At 36.4% G+C, this 22,258-nt stretch overlaps 1 protein-coding gene across 4 annotated transcripts in view; it reads left to right on the top strand.

Moving 5' to 3' along the window:
• LOC121303327 (protein shortage in chiasmata 1 ortholog) overlaps nt 1–21,537 on the top strand; it is a 36,182-nt gene extending 14,645 nt beyond the window's left edge. For 3 of the 4 annotated variants that reach the window (XM_041233927.1, XM_041233934.1, XM_041233943.1), the window contains 15 exons: nt 139–267; nt 694–870; nt 3,932–4,039; nt 5,745–5,935; nt 7,052–7,124; nt 8,422–8,488; nt 9,162–9,361; nt 10,434–10,545; nt 11,073–11,184; nt 12,967–13,088; nt 14,977–15,070; nt 15,973–16,104; nt 17,105–17,254; nt 17,723–18,593; nt 18,740–21,537. In XM_041233927.1, the coding sequence (XP_041089861.1) occupies nt 139–267; nt 694–870; nt 3,932–4,039; nt 5,745–5,935; nt 7,052–7,124; nt 8,422–8,488; nt 9,162–9,361; nt 10,434–10,545; nt 11,073–11,184; nt 12,967–13,088; nt 14,977–15,070; nt 15,973–16,104; nt 17,105–17,254; nt 17,723–18,593; nt 18,740–18,837 (2,636 nt within the window). In that variant the 3' untranslated portion in view covers nt 18,838–21,537. The remainder of the gene's footprint in view (nt 1–138; nt 268–693; nt 871–3,931; nt 4,040–5,744; nt 5,936–7,051; nt 7,125–8,421; nt 8,489–9,161; nt 9,362–10,433; nt 10,546–11,072; nt 11,185–12,966; nt 13,089–14,976; nt 15,071–15,972; nt 16,105–17,104; nt 17,255–17,722; nt 18,594–18,739) is intronic. The other variant, XM_041233954.1, reaches the window with a different exon arrangement.
• The last annotated feature ends 721 nt before the right edge of the window (nt 21,538–22,258 follow it).

Below are 22,258 nucleotides of genomic sequence, written 5' to 3'. Positions count from 1 at the left end.
CTTCTTATCAGTTTTTATCATCACCTACTTCTTGGTACATCTTACACAGTGTGTACAGTCCATCTTACCAGGATCCATTATGAGTGGAGTGCACCTAGTGTATATCATGAACCAGTTCTAAAATATGATTTTTTACAGATACAAAGGTAGAAGATAGGTTTGCCTGTGCAACCCCCAAAGAACAAAGCTCTGCTGCCAGGCCTGTAACACCAGAGAAAACCAAGACAGAAACGAGGAACACTGTTGTGATTGAGGTCCAAGCATCAGGTATCAGATTTAACACAACTGAATATAATACATCTTTACTGTGAATAATATCTTGAACTCATATTACCAAGTTGATTGTCACTGTTATATCCCCAACAAATCCACATACATTCAAAATGTAGTGTTTTTATTTGTTTGTTTTTACTTTATTATCTTGGTCAAGATTTATTTAATCAAATTTACTTCATTTTTAACTGTAACAAAAACATATCTACAGTTGCACACATTTTTAGGTCACTGTCGGTTAATTTTATTTTAATGAATAGGAAACCAGCCAAAATATTCAAAGTGTACTCCATCAGATTGTGAGGGGCTTTCATAGTATTTTAATTGTGATGACCTTTAGTGTGTTCAGTTTGCAGAGATTCATAAGGTTTGATTAATAATAAGTTTTTTGAAAAAGCTTCTGTTTTTGTGTTTTGACAGAGAGCCAGTGCAGAGCCTACTGTCTACTTCAAGATATTGCATCCCCTGTTCTCATTAGTTCAAAAGAACTGGGCATATCTGCTGCTGCCTTGGGGGACTTTGCTACTCTGGCTTTTGACCAAACCCGGTTCTTTTTGAAACAGCAGGAAAAAGTAGTCAGCAACAGCCTAAAACAAGGTTAGGGTTTTCATGATCCATTTAATGCTAAGAATGGAAACAAATAGACATGCTTTGTAACTTTTGTAAAAATGTAAAAAATCCTATTATGTGTGTTCATATGATTCTTTATTGTTTTAGTTTACATTTCCAGCAATTTTATTTTTCTAAAACAAAAATGACCATAAAATAGAACACACATACAGTGAAACTCTGATACAACGTACTGCCTTGGGACCGTAAAAACAGTATGTTATAACCGAGATATGTAATAACCAGATACATGCACATACCCCCCAATCGGCACAAAAATAAAAAACTAGTACAGTACTAATTGATTAGTGTACATATACAATGTATGTAGTATAAATATTTATTACAGAAGAAACAATATACACCAATGTAATGTAACTAGTACTGTACATTACTATACAGTATGTAACATTCTGTATGTTAATTATTTAATACAGTAACCCTAACAAAAAACATGTAATTAATAAAATGAATACTGTAATTAGTAAGATAAACAAATTAATAAAAAAATACAGTACAGTAATAATAAATTATAGAAATAATAAAAATGACACTAATAATAATAAAAATATTATACAAGTCAATAAACATTAACATGCAAACTGTCAGTTCAGGTACAGTACAGTAATCACCGCCTGTACGCTATTTAAGAAGTCTTTAGGCCCTGGCTACATTAGCATTTTAGAACCGAGTTAAGGGTTCAAAACCTGTTTACCAGTGCTTAAATCGATTTGCATCCACACTAAACACGGTTCATAACTGAGTTCAACAACTGAGTTTGAAACCTACTCAGGAGGTAGTCTCGAACTCGGTTGTCGGCATAACTGGGTTAGATAAACTGGTTTAACTGTAATCTGGAATTGAACCGTGTCCAAGTCTGGTTACACAGTATCCTCCGATATTTTCCCACATAGGAATTATTCCCCTTTTGATTACTTGGGCACTTTCTCGTAGCTCCTTCGTTATGCTCCTGTGTTCAGTGAAGATATACAATAACATTTACGAGGGGGATAAAAAGAAAGAATAACGTGTATACATTACAGTGGTTCCTGGGATACAGTCATCCAGCTAAGTGTTTTTTCAACAGCTGGTTTAAACTAACCCGGTTTCGTTACGGCAATCTGGACGCTCTAACACTGATGGGCTAGGGTTCAGGTAAATCGGTTTTGAACTTGGTTATCGATTTTTTTGCTCTGATGTGGACAGGGCCTTAGACGACTGCCTCAGTGACTGCTGCTTTTTAAACTTGAGCTCTCTGACAACATAATTCTGACTGCTTTCGTCCCTTTAAGATTTCTCCAATAATGTAATTTGTCCTTAAGTGAAATTGACGATCGTTTAGCGCTGGCCATGATAATACTGCATAAATTAGAGTAATAGAAAGCAAGATCAAGTTCAAACAGCAAGAAGTTGATCTAAGAGTAGCAATATGCGCAGCACAGACCACTGCGTGCCGTCGCGGTGCGTGCGTACTAACAGGAAGTATGCACTATCAAGAGTACATACTAAAAGGAGAAACAGGATTTAATTCAATTTTATTCGGTTCCATGATACTGGTTCTTTATATCAGTGTGTATGTTATATCCCAGGTACGTTGTAAATGGATTTGATTGTAATTGGATATTAAACTAGTAACAAATTTAATATTTTGAAAATGTAGATGATATGAAGTATCCCTTTAATAGTGTCAATTGATTAACACATTTAATTAAATTTCTTAATCACAATGTAAATTGTTTAAAAAAGAAAAAAAAAAATTACTAAATCACTTATCAAAATACTTCCAGTAAATCTTACCTAATTCAATTGATATAATTCTGTTGGTCTCGAATTTCCCTATATTAAAAACGCATATAGTATGGTAAAGGTGAATACAATTTTTGATGGTAATTTATTTGAAGCTGTTGGAGAAAATGTTTTGCCTTGCACCGTTCTACCACCTTGCCAGAATTTGCGTGACACTTTCTAAAACGAAAGAGCTCAGTTTAATGTGTGTGATTTATAGATTAAAAATCATACACATTTAAAAGTTTTAGATAGCAAAAAGTAAACATACCAGATTAGATGGAGGACATGACAGGCAAACTGTTCTAGTTTAATAATGGACCAAAATATTACCTTCTGGTCACCATGGATGTTAATGCGATAGAGCTGACAATAAAAGTGCCATATTGTACTTGTGAGAAATCATTAACCAATGTAGTTGTCGCCTTCACTGTAGTTTCTCCAGGTGATCGAACAAAAACGATATATACAATTTTAGTGTTACAGGGTAATTGATTACTGAGTTACGAACCCCAAAAGTGGATATCTGGCCAGAAATGGCAGGCCTTCAGCACCGGAGAACTCTAAAAGAGGTAGCAGGTACATAGTTGTGCCTTCGATATGTCACGGCTGGAAAAAAAAAAAAAAAAAATTATAAAATGTATCCTGCTACTTAAATGGGGCACACGTTTTCCTTAAAAATGACACAATTTTTGTACACACTAATGATATTTTTTATTATTATAGTTAATCAATTTATCAAGGTTTACATGCATCTAGACAGCAAATACTTGATCAAACAGTGAACTGTGGTTTCTGTGTAAATTATCAGTTCTCTGTACAGTATCTTCAGTGTTGTCAACATTGTATTTTTATATCCATGTTTTGAGACTGGCCCCTATTGCAATACAAAAAGCTCTTTCTAAGACAATTTTAGTCCGCTGTTTTAGTTGTTTTTTTTTTAAATATAATAAAATAATCATATGCCAGCAATGTGAACAGTCAGTCTCCTGCCTTTTCCTAGGTTATCCAACTAGTAATCAGTCTCATCTGACTGTTGATTTACCTGTTGAAAGAGATCTTGACAACCATTAAGGGAAAGCCGTTTACCTTGATGCTCACTTTGGTGGCACATGATTATTTTATTATACTATTCCAGATACATCTATATGTAATATAAAACAAAACCTGAGATGGTGAGGTGGGGAACATTGGTCTGTTTGATGCAGAATGACACCTCTGTTTATGTATAACAATGATGATAATAAAAAAAATTGTCTTGCAGGTAAACCAAGTGAAAAAGACGTAATGCTGTATAAGCACGCCGCTGTGGTGCATCTTTTGGTGACAGTTCGAGACCTGTTGCTTATGTGTGACCTTAACACAGCTGTAGGTCAGTGTTAAAAACAATATATTTCAATATATTGATTTTCTTCTCCCGTCTCTCTCACACACACGCTCCTCCTCCGAACAACAAACAATACATTCTTAAATCATACTAATCCAACAATAAACCATGACTTTTAAATCGTAATTAGGGCTTTTGTTTTTCGGCTTTTATTAATTGTATTTTTTGGTGCTTATTTTTAGCTATTATAAAGTTTTATGTAAATCGTGTTTTTCGGGGCTTTCGTTTTAGATATACAGAATGAAATGAGTGTTTTCGGTTACTTTCCGAAATGCGTGACCGTTTTTTTTTTTCTGTCAGTATGTAAAGTAGTAACTCGACAGTACTTGCACACTTAAGTTGTACATTCTTTCCTTTGCTGTCTTCCAGAACAAAATCCTTCTGGTCACAGGCACATTCTTCTGGGGTTTTTGTGTGTAGGCATTTTTTTACATTTCGCTACAAGTCTGTTTGAAATCCTCTATATCATAACTGTAATACAGCTTTAAATCCTGCTAACAAGCCTCCATTCCTGATTGTAATCTTGTTTTAAATTTCGCAAGCGGAGTCTCCAATGGAAATGTAGGAATGTGCTGTCACTCAGTAGTTGGGACGGGTTTAAAGTATTCAGAACAAATCAATGATAGATACAAATCAGGAAGGTGGGACATTGCCCAGCAGCACTGGGAAATGTATTTATTATTATTTTTGTAGTAGGTTTTATTTTTTAATGGGAAAAGGGTAAAGTCAACGTGAATTGATTAACCATTTCCACGAGTTTTCCAGTGTTTGTTGGCTATCCACCGATTTTCATTTTTTTTTGTGTTGGTGGTGTCTTATCGGGTTTTATTACTTAAAACTGAAAATCAGAAGCCCTAATCATAATGCATCGTGTTTTAATTAAACACAACATACATTTAAATCAGAACTAACCATAACAAAACACTAGTTTTTACAAAAACACAATGAAAACACTAATTTTAAAATAAACAATACATTTATACAGCAGGGCATTGCCCTGCCCCCTATTCATGTGCAGGACTTTGCCCTGCCCCCTATTCATGTGCAGGACCTTGACCTTCCCCCTATTCATGTGCAGGACTTTGCCCTGCCCCCTATTCATGTGCAGGACTTTGCCCTGCCCCCTATTCATGTGCAGGACTTTGCCCTGCCCCCTATTCATGTGCAGGACTTTGCCCTGCTCCCTATTCATGTGCAGGACTTTGCCCTGGATTTTGAACACGGTAATAAAAACAGATATTTGACATGCTAATTTTGTATGTATATGTACATTTACCCGGATGTGCACAGAGAAATAGGAACACAGTTTATTTCAGACACCGTCTGTTTCGCTACGCGGCTGGTATGAAAGCTTGCATCATACAGTATTCTAAAAATAAAACTTGCCAGCAGTCAGAAGCAATAGTCTTTATATTATTGGTTTTTGTGTACTATTTAACTTATATTATTTGATGGCTTTTCCGTGACCTTTCTGTGAATTCTTGTTTTTTTTCCGCAACTCACCCATGAAATGTCCTAAAAATCACTGTGCCAAAATCATATCCTTAATCACTGTGTATACTGTATTTTTTTTTCTTTTTTTACTGTTACACGATCTGTTATTCAAACATGCTTATGTAATTTATTCTGATCAGATGTGAGACCACTTATTCTGTTGACCTTTTTTTTTTCCTGAATCTGTTTATTACAGACTATCTGGCAAGAGCCAAAGAAATGTATGTCAGCACACTGGGGTCTTGTTTGGATGACATCTGGAAAAGACTGAGGGTTGTGCAGTACATCAGCCAGAAGAATGAGGAAGCCAACCCTAAAATAGCAGAGCTCCAGCGGAAGATGTTGGCATGGATACAAAGAAACCATTCTTGGGAGCAGAGTCACAAAGTAGGTCTCTAAACCCAGCTTCTATTCTCTGAAGGCTGGAAATCTTTTTAACATTAGGAATCATGAAGATAAACGCAGGTGAGTAAGGATGAGTTAAAATTGCAGATACAGTAGTGAAAGTCTGTACTAGCATTGTCTCTATTTCTTTTTTTATTCCCCCCCCAAACCGTTTCACCTTTACAACAGAAACCATAGTTTGGTACCAGACAGTACAAACGTCTAAAGGCAACCAGTTTATTACAAGTCTTGTTCAGCACTACACTAAAGTATGTGTCTGCTATAGTTTAGTCTTCCATGCACTGTAATTTGTTAAAGAACAGACCTTGTTGACAGACTGTTTAACAGTTCTGCACAATAGATTACATTTTTTTGCATTCCTGTTCTGCCATTTTACACACAGACTCAACACTGCGGGTTTTCTGACTTATAGTATAGGTTTAGTACATTCACAACTTTGCATCAAGCTAACTGCTGAGTAAACTTCCCAAGTGTCTGTATTTTTAAAGCACGACTAAAAACTTTTTTTTTAACATTGGGGTTTTTCGCTTATTTAAATGTTGTTGTTGTTGTTATTATTATTAGTAGTATTAGTATTATTATTATTGCACCTTCCGATGTTGAAGTCCAGCTCCCACTATAGTCACTTTTTCAAACTTAATGAAGCCCTCCACCTTTCTAAAGTTTACCTTTCACAGGAATGTGACTCTAGTAATGCTTTTGTATAGATCACCTGATTTTATTCATCAGCTTTCACAATGGTGTCAGAAAATTCTCAGTGTGCATATTGGTGGAATTGTCCTTAATAACCCCCAGTGAGGGATGCATATTCCTGTTGACGGTATATAAAGTAGTGAAGGCACCATTTTATGCATATATCCCAATATCCAATTGTGATGAAATTCACTAAGGATGTTATTTAGCACAGGTTACTGAATGTCCAAATCTGGGGATATATGGTGGTACCTGTCCAGCTGTCTGAATGTATGCATGAGTATCTCACTTTTACATGTACATGCAGGACATTTTGTAGTTGATTGATCTGTCTCTTTGATTATTGCTCTAAAATTGGATTCACAGCCAGTGCTATTGTTAATTATATGCTTTCTTTATCTGCAGGTGCTGGTAATAATACGAATGGATTCAGACTGTGTAAGGGCTATTCTTGTTAACAGTCTCAATCATGTGAAAGGTACTTTAATAGTTAACGGTAGCAGTAATGCTGTCAACAGTTAGTACATGTTAGTTTGTTTATCGTCATACACTGATACATTTCTTGATGGGCCATTGTTAGAAATTATAGTACAAAGACAGATACTTTGGACAATGTATAACCAGCTTGAATGAAAACTGAAATATAGATTAACTCAGATTGCCTTTCAGTCAATAACAGCCTGAAGAAATTAGTACATTTTTGCATGCAAAACATTTGAATATTATTTTACATACCAGGAATCATAATTTGAATAGGAAGCTTGTTGAAGTTCATACAGAGCAGGACAGCAATACCACCCGTTTGTGTTTTTTGCACGGATTAAGTGAAACCCCCTGAAAAATAAAAAATAAAAGTAAATTTTTCAACAAGGAAAAGTGCAAGTCAAAGTGCACAGTACATGCATTCAGATATGTTATATGTGATCTGAAGATTCGAAATGCAGTAGAAACATGGCATTTTTTTGTGAACTGAGCACAAAATGCCTGAGGACTGCTAAAACAAAAATGTAATACACACACCCCTCGTTATATCGCCCCTCACTATACTGCGGATTCAGATATATTGCGGTCCTGGAGTTGGCTCCCCAATTTTACTGTCTAACTACATATGCCTTAGCTGCAATATACATAGGCACTTAGAATTACTGTTTGTTTTATTTCAACAACAATATACAAAACAATGATAAAAAAAGCATTCATATCGTACTGTTATCATATACACACGTATTGCACAATAGCACAAAGAAAATTAAATATCTACTTGCTGAAGCGGTTTTTATTTTAGCCAGTGAGGCATTCACGTGTGGCAGCAATGCACTAGCAAGTCACAAGGCAGTGACGTCAGCTCCCTAGCAACAAGCCTCATCTGTTATTGTTGGGAATGGATTATTTCAGTACAGCGGGTTTGTGCATTTGAGAAAGGAGAGGAAGACTCATGAAATTAATTGGAGACTGAAGTTGATGAGAAGCAGTTACCCTGCGCTGTATGAATTGAAATGGTGTGCTGCTTTTTATATTAAAAAATTAGAAAAAGCAGGTTGCGTAAAGGACTTATACTGGACCCTGACACACAAGATAAAACGAGGGAGTGGTTGTACAGTATTTGTTTTAGCCTATTTGTTTTGCTATGGGTCACTCGCTATATCGTGGCCCTCGATATGTAGCAGATTTATTTTGGACCCCGACACCCGCGATATATCGAGTGGGTGGTATAATTGCTTTCATGCCATTGTTAAAAGCACTAAATAGTCAGATTTCATTGTTGTAACTTTCAGGTCTGAAAACCGCTGCAGTGTTTCCTGAAGAAACTACCAAACTGAATTCCAAAAATGTGATAACATGGTCAGTACTCTTAATACATGCAATGTTTGTTTCTGTTTCCTATGCTGGCATTGCAGGAGTATAGGCGGTGTGGATTCCTTAAAAACAGTGTGTCTGTAAAACCACTTGTCCCTTGTTAAGCATTTGCTGCAGAGTTTTAACATGCCTAGCAGATGGAGACACTAAACTACAGGCAGCACAGTTTCAAGACATTCAGCATAGCAAGACATAATAGAAATTCTGTACATCATGTGTAAGTAAACGGGTACAAATAAAAGATATCCCTTCCTGCTGGAGTGATGGAATGATCTGATGCCCTATTGTGCCAACCTCACTGTGTCAACAGAAATACAAGAAATACAGATTTAGGTCATGGTGACTTCATTTTTCACAGTGCTGACACCTAATTGGAAAGGTCCTTTTTTGAGACTTTTCCTGAAACACATTTGTAACAGTTTAAAATCTAGCAAAATAAAAATAAAATCTGTTAAATGAATGTAGTTTCTTACTAGTTTTACTGTCTGTCTGCATGTCAAACCTTTTTTTTATTTTTATCTGTGCATACAGTAGGTACAAGTCCTAATGCTGTACTTTACTGACAGCTCTAATTATGAAATTACAATCGTAGCTGCGAAAGAATGTCACTGACATGCTTGCTTGGTATGCCAAACACCTTTTCTGAACCTTTTCTCAGCCTCCAGAGGTATTCGTGTGTGGTGGCCTGCAGTAAGCACATCCATGCAGCTTTCCCCTGGCAGCATTTCTCATTGGTAGTGGAATATGACTACATGGAGCACTGTGGCTGGACTCAGCTTTGCATGAACAATAATATCAGCCACATGGCATTTAAAACTACCATTCCTAAGACCATCAGTTCAAACACAAGCCAGCAAGGTTAGGATGTGTTACCTTCCTATAAGTGCCCTAAAACAACCTCATACAATAAGTAAATGCACTGTGAATAAATGGACATGCTTGAGCAGGCAAGTATCACGTGAAAACAAGCGATAGTCAAATGCTTTTGCACACTTTCATTGTTAGCCAACCTAAAACAATCAATTATTGTCTCTATGAACATTACACCATACTTTAACAAATCCCTCTGTGAATTACCTTCCTAGCCTATGCTTTACCATGCTTTCATTATTACTCTGCTATACGTCTCTGTACTTCATATACATAGGAAATGATTATAAGGACTTTGCTGCAAGCCAGGTCATTTTTGTCTAAAACCTGCTGTAGGCTACTATTAGTCCTATTTTTCACACTTATAGAATACCCTAGTCACACATGTTTGTTTGGGCCACCTTGTTCAAAAGGAATATCTTGGGAGACCACTGAGGCTACCACGTTTACAAACAAAACCATTGGCAGTAAACTGCAGTCTCAAAAAATTATAATGATTCCTTTAAAATATTGCACACAGCAATTTTGCCTACATTCATTTGGCAGAAAGTGCCTGGAGATCTGTGCCTTGTAGAGACTGTAGTTATATGAGTGCATAGATACACTGGTACTTCCATGGTAAGCATGTAAAGAAAAACACAAGGACTGTACATTTTTGTGCAAAACAAGTCAGGGTTGTTTATGAATGCTGCGTAAGTGATTTGCTGTGATTGCAATGCAATTCAAGAACTAACCATTGATACAGCTAGCTATTCAATGTTAGTTTTATAGTTTATTCATTTCTAAATTATTATTTGCTAGTAAACTAAACAAAGATGTGGTATTTATTCCATCATGATAATATGATCAGTACTTTTACTGCTAAAAATTGCTAGGTGAAAGTATAAGATGTGTGCACTCACAGTGTACCTATGAGGTAAAAGGTAATCTAGATCAGTAAGATTAAATATTTTCTTATGTGCTATTTTCTTTTACCAGTGTACTGTTATTTAATTTCTGCTTCTCATTAAATCAGCACCAAAAGTATTGCCTTTTTTGTGTGTCTGTTCCCTGCAAGAAGCACCCTGTGAAAATGAATCAAACCTGTTATTGGAGCTTCTGATTCCCTTTGTGTTTCTGACAACTGAAGGCCTGTTGAACAACCCGGAGCTTCTACAGACTCTAGAGTCTAGGTCAGTCTGTGTTACAAAACAAGCACAACACTTTCAAATAATAAAACACAAATTGCTAATCCTTTCGTTTCTTCAATATACCTTGGCTGTCCGAGCCAACACTAGCTTTAGTCGACTTGAGCAGTACTGGAACAATGTTGTGCAGTGTTTTATTTTGGTCCTTCATTGTGTGAGTTTGGATCAAACATGACCTTTGGCTGTGTTTTATTTGTACAGTTGGTGGCGCTTTATCTGGACGCTTCGGGAGAAGTACAAATATCCTGATTTAAATGAGAGGCATTTGAGACTAACCGTAGTGAAAAGAAAAATAATGAAATTATGTTTTCTCTCTTTCCTACTTTCACCTGAAGAGACCTTTGAGGCCTTGAAAGCTTTGTGAATAATTATTTAGTTAGTCCAATAAAAGGTATCACTTTTCCTTCTCTTTGTCTATCGTTTAATAGCAGAAGATTTGGATAAGCATTTCATTTCTGGTTGTACAGTATTTATGTACACAAACTTTTTTTTTTTTTTTTTTATCTTTTCAGATGCAATATTACTGTTTTGGTGAGAAACTACAGTGAATCTCTACAGATATTTGGAGGAACTCATCGCTATGCAGTGATTACAGTAGATGAATGCACTGCAGTAATCATTCAGGTACCTGCAGAAGAGACACCTTGCTATTCTGTTCTAAAAATATACATTACCGTACCCAACACATTGGGGCAGATGAATAAATGCAGAACTTAAAAGTTGACTAATTGGTCATGTGTTCTTCTTTTCTGCTGAGGTGTACCATATTGAATGTTGAACCAGTCTTGGTCTCCATTTAAAAAAAAATAAGAATATTCCATCCAGTCGTTCAGCATTGGTAGTAAATGGATAAATGGGTTATGTGTGCAATAAATTCCAGTCAAATTTATGAACATTTTCAGGTACCACTCTATATAAAATTACTGTAGTGCCACCCTTAAACAATATGGTTTTCTGTAATATACTGTAGTGACTACTTATTCATTAAAATCGTTTACATATATTTGAAGCGGGAACTGTGAACGATTCCAAGTGGATTAAAACAGCCAAAGAATGCCACTCTACTCAGTCATTCTGCATGTACAGTATTCAGCTGCCATAAAGGAGGCTAGTGCCATATAGTCTAAAGGAAAAGCTGTGTTTGCTTTTTGCAGTGTTTAAACGTATATCAGGGTAGGAATATACACTTAAATACATGCTAGAAATAGATAAGTGGTTAGAGTTTTGGATGTAAGGCCGCTGCCTGCAACGTTAACAGACATAATACTGCAATACTGCAATGCTTTTGTAGGACAGTGGTAGGGGAACTACAATGTACAGCTATAAATCTGTTTTTCTGTGTTTTTTTTAAGTTATGTCTTTTTTATATTTTGTGTTACATTACATTAGTTACATGCCATTGGTGGAATATTGCCATGCCCTAATGAAGAAACACATGTGTCAAGAAATTAAGGACCACTGAAACTGATACTTAAATAGTTAAAATCCCATCTTGTGACAAAATACTGTTTTAAAGAGTTTTTAGTTGCTTAGCAACAGGATTACCACTACATATAAATACAAAAGAAACATTGTAAGCCTGAAGCTAGGTGAGGAGAAATGCAGATACTGTAGGAGTGTTTCAGGCACAGAGGGATTTCTTATATAAACTAAGCTTGTTGCCACTTCTTTTTATAAATAAACAGAGAGTGTACCAGTTATTTTTAAAACAATAAAAATCTGATGTTTCAATACAAAAACAAAAGTGAAAAAAAAATAAAATAACTGTACAATGAAACATAATTAAGAAATCAATTTCTGAAAAAATATTATTTGAATTTGTTTTGTTGTTACAATTAAATAAATAGTTCTCTTTTTCAAGCCATAACATTTTTTAATGATAAAATGGATTTACAGCAGACGTTACAACAATTGCAGCGTTCTAATACCCTTTATGTGTCATCCATTGGTGTAATATTCCGGTTTAGATGACTGGGGAAGCCTATGTTTAGATCCTGAAAGTTACATTTTGTACTTGTTGATATACCAAAAAATTGAGAAGCTGATAAAAAAGAACTTGAAGGTCAAAATATCCCATAGGTCATGTGGTATACAGGTATCGCCTGTGTCACTGACACCGTTTTACTTTAGACTAACTCAGCAATACATGGTTGTGCAAGAGGACATCAAGCTTGCACAGGATTTGGAACAAATGTGTCCTTGTCATAGATAAATGACAATGTATATCACATGACACAATCTTTTTATAATGTTTTTCCAAGCCACAAGGGAATTACCCCCTTTTTTTTTATAACGACTAACAAAATGAATTGTAAAAGTGCGCTGTGTTTTCATGATTTTTCAGAACGTTTCAGTTTGGCTTGTGATGAAGGCTTCAACCTTCATGTTTTCTGTGGTTGTTATTAGGAAATTGAGGAGCTGGCAATGGAGAAAGCCTCTGATAACATAATCTTGAGACTGGTGGCCTTATCTCTGCAGTACAGATGCTGTTGGATCATTTTTCATTCTGCAGAGGGTCAGAACTCAGAGTGAGTACCTGCCTCTATACGTATTCTGCAAGAATAAGGGCTACTGTACTGTGCTGTGAGTCAGGTGTGAACAAGAATGTTTGATGCTGGTTTATTTGATAGAGACTTTAAAATGAGATACAATAGCGTTTTTACAGCAGGTTTTGATAGAAGGAAAGTTTTAAGGGTTTTAGTGTAAGGATAACCTACTTATGTATTATAAGAACTACAGAACATATATAGTTGAACATTCATTCCTGAGTGAAGTATGTAATTACAAGTGTTTTAAATAGATTTATTACAGTATTTCAGTATTTTTCTTGTCAAGGAAGATGTGTGGTAAATATCTACAACCAGCATTTTAATCTGTAGAAATAAAAAAAAAAAAAAAAAAAACATGGTAAACTAGGTAAATATTACTTAAAAAGCACTCAAGAATACCAGCGAGGTAAATACTACCTAAAAAGCACTAAAGAACATATTTTCTTCCTTGTATGGTGCTAATTTTAACTGCTCAGAGATCCATCATTATATCTTTAACTAGTGTTGTTTATAGCTGCACTTGGCTCTGTTCAAAACCAGTTTAAAGACAAAGTGATTGCCCTTCTCAAACTCTTTTCTACATACAAAAAAATCTGTGTGCTAGACTGGTCTGTGTAAAATTTTTTGTAGCTCGTGCAGGTTTAAAGAATATTAAAAAAAAAAAGACAATCTTTTTTTTTTTTTTTTTTTTTTTTTTTTACAATTATATTTTAGCAAATATAACACATCAGATTAGCATTTCTTTCTCGTTCTTCTGGCAGTCGCACAACATATTTTGCTATTTTCATTTGAGATTGTTTTAAATAAGCCTGCTATTGTTCCACTTCTGCTTTAACCGAACTTGATTGCATGCTGTTAGAAACCAGGTAATAGGATGCAAATCTCAAGGTGGTTATTAACTTGTATTTTCAAAATACTGAAAATTGAATAGTTAAATGCAGTGGAGATAATTTATCCGATACTAGGGTCCCCTAACCTCATGTTCCTTATACTCAGTAAGTAGGCCTGTGGTCTTTATCCTCAATGTATACATTATTAAAGAATAAGTACAGTAGTTTCTTAGCTTTTTAAAGAGCATAGTGTTACACTTCCCTGCGTGTTGCTACAACTGTTTAAATAATGTACTTGTCAGTTTTCATTGTTAGTATTTGACAGCTTTTTACACTTATGACTTTAAAGTCCCTTTCAAAGCTATTTTAAAAATGTCTGCTGTTGTGCACTGGGGTTTGAGATCTGTGCTCTAAATCAATGCAGAAAGAGTGATTTTAATTTTGGGGGGGAATGGTGTGGCTTTTCTGTGCCATACCACGTCTTGGACCATTATTGCTGTGTTACCTGTTTGACTTGATCAGTGCACTAGAGCAGACATTTTAAAAAGATCTTTGAAACCGACTTTAAAGTTTATATGTGTAAAAAGTTGTCTAGATGTTAACAATGAAAAGAAAAAATACAGGTGCGTTATTTAAACAGTTCTAGCATCACGTGGGGACGTGTAGCAATATATTTTTCAGAATCCTACTACTTTAATGATTTTTGTAATCATTCTCAAATACTGTTTTTTTGGCGCTTTTGACTATGAGTTCAAGAGCTGCTCTTCAGTTATTGTTGCCTGCCATATACATAAGTAATGTAGGCTAGACAAAGTGTATTTTATTAGTAACCTTATGCACTGCAGGCTTTTGCCAGCAACAGTAAACTTGATCCAAAGTATCAGATCACAAGATGGTGCTTACTTCTCTAAAGATACTTGGTTGGTAAAGCCTATGTAACATATACCCATGACAAGCAACTAATACTAAAGAGCAGCTCGTCTTTAGGTGCTTGCTCTTTAAAAGGTCAAGACTGGCCTTCCTGTTTTGTTTCTTAGGTATCATTTTACAGGGGAGGTCTTCAATAATCTGGTGTTGATCTACACTGCCCTTGTGCTGTTTGGGGTAAAGTCTGAGGACCTAGAAATCAAGGTACAGGCTTTATAGACGAATAGTTATAAAATATAAAAAACTTACTTGGTAGTTTTGCTCTCAGATAAACTAAGTCAGAACACTGCTTCTAAAAAATAACGATAATGGTAATAATATTTATTTGAGGTTTGTAAACAGCAGACAGAACACCATTGTTGCTGGGTGCTTTGAAAAGCTCTTTATGTGATTTGAACGTTTTGAGTTAACATGTTTTTCCGTCAGGCTAGTTTTGCTACATGAAAATTGAAGTAAAAAAAATTAAGTTATTTTGCTCATCAGCTTCAATTTGTAAAACACTTAGGGCACCTTCTCCTCGGAACCTTATTTTTCTTTTTTTTTCTGCTGTACACCGTTCATAATTAAAATAAAAAATAGCTTTGGTTCTGGAATCTGGGAAAGAACCTACATTTTCTCTACATGCATATCTCTACCATGTCAAATGTGCAGGTTTTAAAAAAACGTGTGTATTTTCATTTTAACACGATCTCATGATACCTCTAGGTGAAAGGAATCACTGTTTGTAAGGCTGTCTTGCACTTCCTGGGTCATTTCACCTGGAGGGTGAAATTGTCCCCACCTCTTCACAGGCTTCTTTCCTTTCAATAACCAATCAGCTCCTTCCCCTATTGACTGATATGCTTTCAGCCAGTAATATGCTTTGACTCAGAAGACACTGCTGGGGTGAAACAGACTTCCTGGAAGGCAAGGCAGGCAAACCAAGAAGTGTCTTTTAAAATTTAAATAAATGTTTTCTGTACATGTTTTTTTGCAAACTAATTTAGTGACAGGCTGCTAAGCTATGCTGTAAGGGGAAGCCTCTGTGGCATCAGGGTATATAAGTGGACTTTTTTCAAGGAATCCTAATGAAAGGTAAATACATTCCAGATCTGTTTTCTTTGCAGGTAGTGATTGCATCAGGAACTGAGGAAACGGCTAATCTGTTATGTCAGATAGCTAGCAAGACATTGATGAACTCCAAGAGAGACCCCTTAACCTGGCTGGATAGGTCTTGGCTTTCTGATGTACCATCACAGGTGTGTTTTCTTAACTGTTCATATCATTGTGCATCATTCAATCCCTTTCTGTCAAACATTACAATTCACGGCCATTTTATCAGAAGAGATGTCTTGTGCACGTAAAACAATCAACTGATGGAATTATTTTTCAAATGAGGATGACAGTCATTCTTTTGTGGAATAAAGCCCTCATGCAATTGGCCACAGTATAATTTTACAGTGTCATTTCTGTGGCTAATACCTTTTTTTCCATCATTGCTGTTTATATATTCTGGGTTCAGTATGTGATAACTTGTATTACCCAATTGAAGATGTCAGGCCATCCTCACGTGTAATGGTGTTGTATGATATAAGTGTTTGTGACGAGGTACACCCCCCCCCTGTGTGTATTGTATTATTTGTTGTATTAGTGTTATTATTTAAAATGTATGTTTTAGTGTTTAAAAACACAATGTTTTGTTATTATTGTTTACTGCCTGGATGGGGTTAAAATGCCCCATCCCTATAAAATCGTGAGAATGCATGGTCAACAGCAAGTGGTTATTGACAAACTAAACTGTCTGTTGACCATGCAGATGAGGAAACTCATGCCGTAAGTGGTCAAGGGATAAACTAGGTAATCGATAGCCAGTTAATCCCTCGGACACAATATAAAAGACCCGCAGCTTTGGCTGATCGAGGTTGGTGTGTTCAGAGGTGGAGCAGGAGTCGTGAGTAGGAGAGAAACCCAAAGCAAAACCTGAAGTTAACCATTGCTACGCATGCTGGGTGTACACCTGCACAATACTTGTTTGTTTTGTTCCATGTCTGTTTTGTCTGTGTGTTTTGGCAATCGTGTAGTTTTGTTTGTTCAGCCTTTTATTTATTATTAAGCGTTCGTGCAGCAGCACTTTCATTTAGCCCAGTGCTGTCTGAGTGTCAGTTACTTCCTGGTCTGACATCGCCACACAAGCCATTGTGTGACAGTGTTTGAAAAGGAAAAACACACAAGTTCCTTGTTTAATAATTTTTCTTTTAGGCTGAGAACTGCTTGCTCACCTTCCCCTGCGTGAACCCTTTGGTGGCTCAGCTCATGTTGAAGAAGGCCTCATCGCTGGAGTGGCTTCTAGCAGCAACGTTCAGTGAGCTGCAGGAACTCCTCCCTGAGGTTCCACAGAAAGTCATCAAGGTTGCTGTTTATGTTATACACTACTTCTTAAAACTATTGATGGCTTTTACACCTATTTACATTTAAAAAGTTTTTTTTTTTTGACTGGCGTCTCCTGTGGCTCACCCAGTAAAAGCTCTACCACTTGGAGGGCAAGGGGAGCTCAAATCTCATTTGCTAATTTTGGCTGGGGGCCTACAGGGAGCACTGCAATAGTATTTGGTTACTGAGAAAAATCATCTGTGGATAGTTTACCTTTGATACACACAAAGTTGCAGAAACAACTTCAAAAAGATAGTGAGCCATCTGTAGTTGCAAAATAATCAGTTATAATAAAAGGTATACAAAGCTAATATCAAAATGTAGTGATATATGGCCATTTGCCAGAAACACTCAAAAAGACTGCACTTTTTCACATGTTAGAAGTGAGAGTAGTAACATCTTTTGGAGCAACTTTACCTAACCAAGAAACTTTGTTTCAATATTTAGCTCTTCAGTGACACCACAGCTCTGTACAAACTGAATGTGTCACATTCACCACCTGAATCGCTAGCGGAGGAGACATCTAGTGACAACTTCCTCCATTCTGGTCATAACACTGGCGGTCATGACGATTTCCAACCCAGGCTTGATTTCTTAGAAGGCAACTCTGAGCAATGCCAAGTGCACAACCTATTTAAGAGGCAGCCTTTTCAGGGGCCTTTTAGTGGGACTGAAGACACAGAATGCAGGTCCCAAATGCATCAGCAGAGAGGTAGATTATATATAGACAAGGCTTCATTCATAACACAACCAGTCGCTGCTGCCTCAGTCCGTGATCAGTGGGTGCTAGGTGGGGATTATGAACCAATAGAAAATTATTCTGTTGATCTTTGGCCACTAAAGGAGGAATCGTGTGACGAGCAGTTTGCAAGCACAAGGCCAAGTGGGAGCCATACAGTACGGACTTCGAGTGGACCGGCACAGGCTGAGGTCTCTGCCCTGTACTACAGCAAATCAGCCGGACAAAGAAATGCAGAGAGCTACTTTGAGAGGAGGCCCCAACATTCCCAGGTTTACTCTGCCCAACAGACAGCCATTTCCTCCCTGTTAATGAAAGAGCCTTCCTTTCCAAGTGGTTACGCTAGTTCTGAATCCAGCAGCATGCCATTGTATGTGCCAAACCAGCCAGCAGATAGTCTGTGTCTTGACAGCCGTACATTTGCTCATGCTACTAGATCAATAGCCGACTCTGTGTTTGCTTGCCAGAAATCTGAATATAGGAGTGATGTCAGCAGGCACCCAGACTTCACCAGGGCATTCCAAAGTGTCTCGGAGAGGAAGAGAGTGGCAAGGAGTTCTGAGGGAGACAACACTTCAGGTATAGCAGACATATCCTATAGCATACATCCTGTGTGTTGGATAAATGGTATTTCTCACTCTAGTAGCATTTTATCTATACTGTAAGGGGTTTTGTCCTCATGTATCTGATCAATAATATCTCCTGTAATGTCCTTTGTGTTCCAGAACGATTTAGCCTTTTACCACAACTCAAACGAAGAAGGCTGACCTACGAAAAAGTACCGGGAAGGAGTGATGGGCAGACAAGACTTACATTCTTTTAAAAAGTTTGGTGATTGTTTTTATCACATTGTTTAAGCTCAGATCATAATGGCACGTTCAAAAATGGCCATCTTTTATTTGTTATATATTTGATATTTGCTGATATTAAAATGTTTATAAAATTACTTGGTAACGTTCTGCTACATTTACATTTCCCATATTGCGTAGCAAGCTGTTAAACTGAATGAAAATCATTTAGTTTTCAAATAAAATCTAATGTGAAAAATAGAGTTGGGTATGTTCAGTGCATGCTGCGATGTTTGGTTGTATTTCAGTAAAGTTCAATCATCTGTTTATTGTATTTTTTGTCTTAGTTATGCATTTTCATTAGAATGCAGCATTGCTGAAGTGTCATGTTCCTTTGTTAGTTGTCTGTAGTGAAACAGTCTGAAAAATACCATACTTTCACTGCTCTAAATCAGAAGAAACACAAAATCTATTATAAAATAATTAGGGTCGGCACAGTTACCCCTAAACCTGTCCCAGGCTTCTTTTTCCAACTGGAGGAAAGAATTATGTTTTTATCAAAAGATGTTCTTTCAGATTGTACGGATAAATGAAGGCAGTAGGGATGTATAATGGGTATAATCTGAGAGTAACAGTGGCTTGGTTTAAATGTAGTTTAGAAACTCCAAATTCTCCCTCCATTGTTGTGAGAATGTGAAGTAGCACACACACATCATGCACATTCCTCATGCTGTAGCAAGTGTGTGACCAAAACACATGGTACGGCTAAAAAGGGTGGTTTTGCATGGCACCAAGTTCAAAAGCCGTACCTTATGTTCCTGAGACTTCAGCAGTGAAGATCCTGTTTGTGACGTAGCTTTGTGCAACTTTCTGCTGTAAGGCCTTACCAAGCAATTCTTTATTAACCACTGAGATCTGCTGAAAGTAGCCCTGGCAAACTTCTCTGACCAAACAGGAAAACAAAAAAATTGATAAATAAGCATACCGTACAAGGGGTTTAGAGACCGTTGCATTAAGTATTTTAAAAAAAAAAAAAAAAAAGTATGTGACACCATTTATGCAATGTTTCATATTATTGACATTTGCAGGTGAGTCCAAAAGTGCTTTATAGTTGTTTTGTTTCCGGTGCTTCAACACAACCTAAAAACTTTGTGAAAACCCAGTTTAAGAAAGCTGTGCGATGTCAGTAGTCACACAAAGTCAAATTGAAACTCAGACAGAAACATTTAGATATGCGCACCAGTATGTTTATATTACTTTGGTTATTTGCATTTGGGAGGAGAATTTCTCTAAAAGAAAACTACATGGAAACCCAGACTTCCCAAAAGGTACTACCAAAATAGCATGAGAAAAAGGGGAGACTTATTTTTCTTTTTACTTGGAAACCACCCCAACAGTGAAACACAAAACTATTTATTTAATAAAACAGGACATAGATACTCTACCATGAGTCTGTTTACTCCATTAAGGACTGACATTATTGATCTGTTGTACTGACACTAGCCTTCCTTCCTTCCTTCCTTCCTTCTTTGTCTGTACTGTTTTCAAGGGTTTATTTTAAGGACAGCAAAAACTTAGTGAGAGACCAGTCCTTGAAAATCCACAACACAAGGCAGTTAAGAGATAGTCATGTAAAACTGGCAATTCCTTTTTTCTTTTTGCAACAATTGATTAATTAGGAAAAACTGGCAGTGTAGTTTGCAAGCTCCATTCTGGAGATACAGTAAACAGGCATGGGCCACATCTATTACATGTAACTTGCATAGAAAAAGCATTTTAGGAAAACAAAACCAATACGTGTAGCTTGGTACAATTGAATTGATGCAAGTGGGAGATTTTTTTTTTTTTCCTTTTCATTGTCTCTACAGTGGTCTTGAACTTTCCACTTGTCTATATAGATTTCCAACCTTATCAATATGTTGTCCACTTGGTTCTTGTTCATTAAAATCCAGTGTGATGCCGTGGCCAAGCCTAGCAGAATAACTGTCCCTATCTTGACAATGTGGGCTCTATTCACAAAGCTTTAAGACATAAAAAATGTATTTAAGAAACGTGTTAATTTAACCATCAATAGCCCAGAACAAGAATATTAAATGTTATTTTATAAGTTAAAGTCAATACGGAAGCATAGAGGAACATTTTATTAAATTAGAGTGAATGAAAACTGAAAAAAAGCAAAACACATTTTATTAGCAGAATGTGGATTTCGCTTAGACACCAGAGCACTCGGGTCAACACCAACCCAGAGCCTAATGAATTGTTGGGTCAGTGTCACTTCAACCATGCTCTTGTTATTTCCAGTCACATTACAACACAGACTCAAGTATCAATTGGAGAAGTGTAGCTTGGGGGTGGGGAGGAGGAGGAGGCTTGTAAAAATGACAGCATCAAGTTTGAGCACAAATGATCTGGGCGCAAAAGTCTTTTCACACCAAAGAAGTCAATCAATCTGAAGCGCTGTCCTTAACAAAGTCCAGAATACATTTCTTATATCTTTCAGTACTAAGTACTGTGATAGCAGTACTGGTTCATGATAACTAAGAAAGTGCTATGTAGTTTGCTGAAAAAATAAGGGGAATATCTTTGTGTACATTATACATTTCATTAATTGTTTCGAATGGTGTTATATTTGCTGCACTGTCTTTACTCAAGTTGTGCCTGTTTAGCATAACAAGCTCAAATATAATTTCATATAACTTCCTAGTAAACATTTTCTTAAAAGAAAATTGTTTTTATTTGATTACGTGGTGCTAGAAAAAAAAAGTTATTAAACTGTATGTAAAATATTGTAAAAAAAAAAAAAAAAAAATGGCTGGACCGAGTTGCTTTCCAGAACTGAGTTACACAATCCTGAACCTGTGTGTTTGTTATTTAATTAACAGTGAAAGTTGGTGTTAGGGTTAGATTTATTTTGTTTACACTAAGCTAATTAAAATTTGCTGACAACCTGCATTTATTGTCTTTCAGTTATTTTAGTCTGTCTGACATGCCTTTTAAACCAGGAATAATTCTGATCGCTCTTTGCACTTTCTAGAGCAGCAATATCCTTTTTGTAGCGAGGTGACCAAAACTGCACACAATATTGCAGATGAGGTGTTACTAATGCATTGTAAAGTTTTAGCATTACTTCCCCTGATTTAAATTCAACACTTTTAATGATATATCCAAGCATTTTGTTGGCCTGTTTTATAGCTTCCCCACATTGCCTAGATCTTTTATGCGGAACTTTGTCAAAAGCTTTCTGGAAATCTAAATAAACCATGTCATATGCTTTGCAATTATCCATTGTCAATGTTGCGTCCTCAAAAAAATCAAGCAGGTTAGTTAGACACAATCTCCCTTTCCTAAAACAATGCTGACTCTCCCAGGATACTGTTACCATACAGGTAGTTTTTCCATTTTGGATCTTATTATAGTTTCCGTAAATTTACTTGTAATAGAAGTCAGGCTTATTGG

Source organism: Polyodon spathula, chromosome 2, assembly GCF_017654505.1.
Source record: "Polyodon spathula isolate WHYD16114869_AA chromosome 2, ASM1765450v1, whole genome shotgun sequence".
Taxonomy (NCBI): Eukaryota; Metazoa; Chordata; class Actinopteri; order Acipenseriformes; family Polyodontidae; genus Polyodon; species Polyodon spathula.
This window is presented reverse-complemented; position numbering and strand designations above follow the sequence as displayed.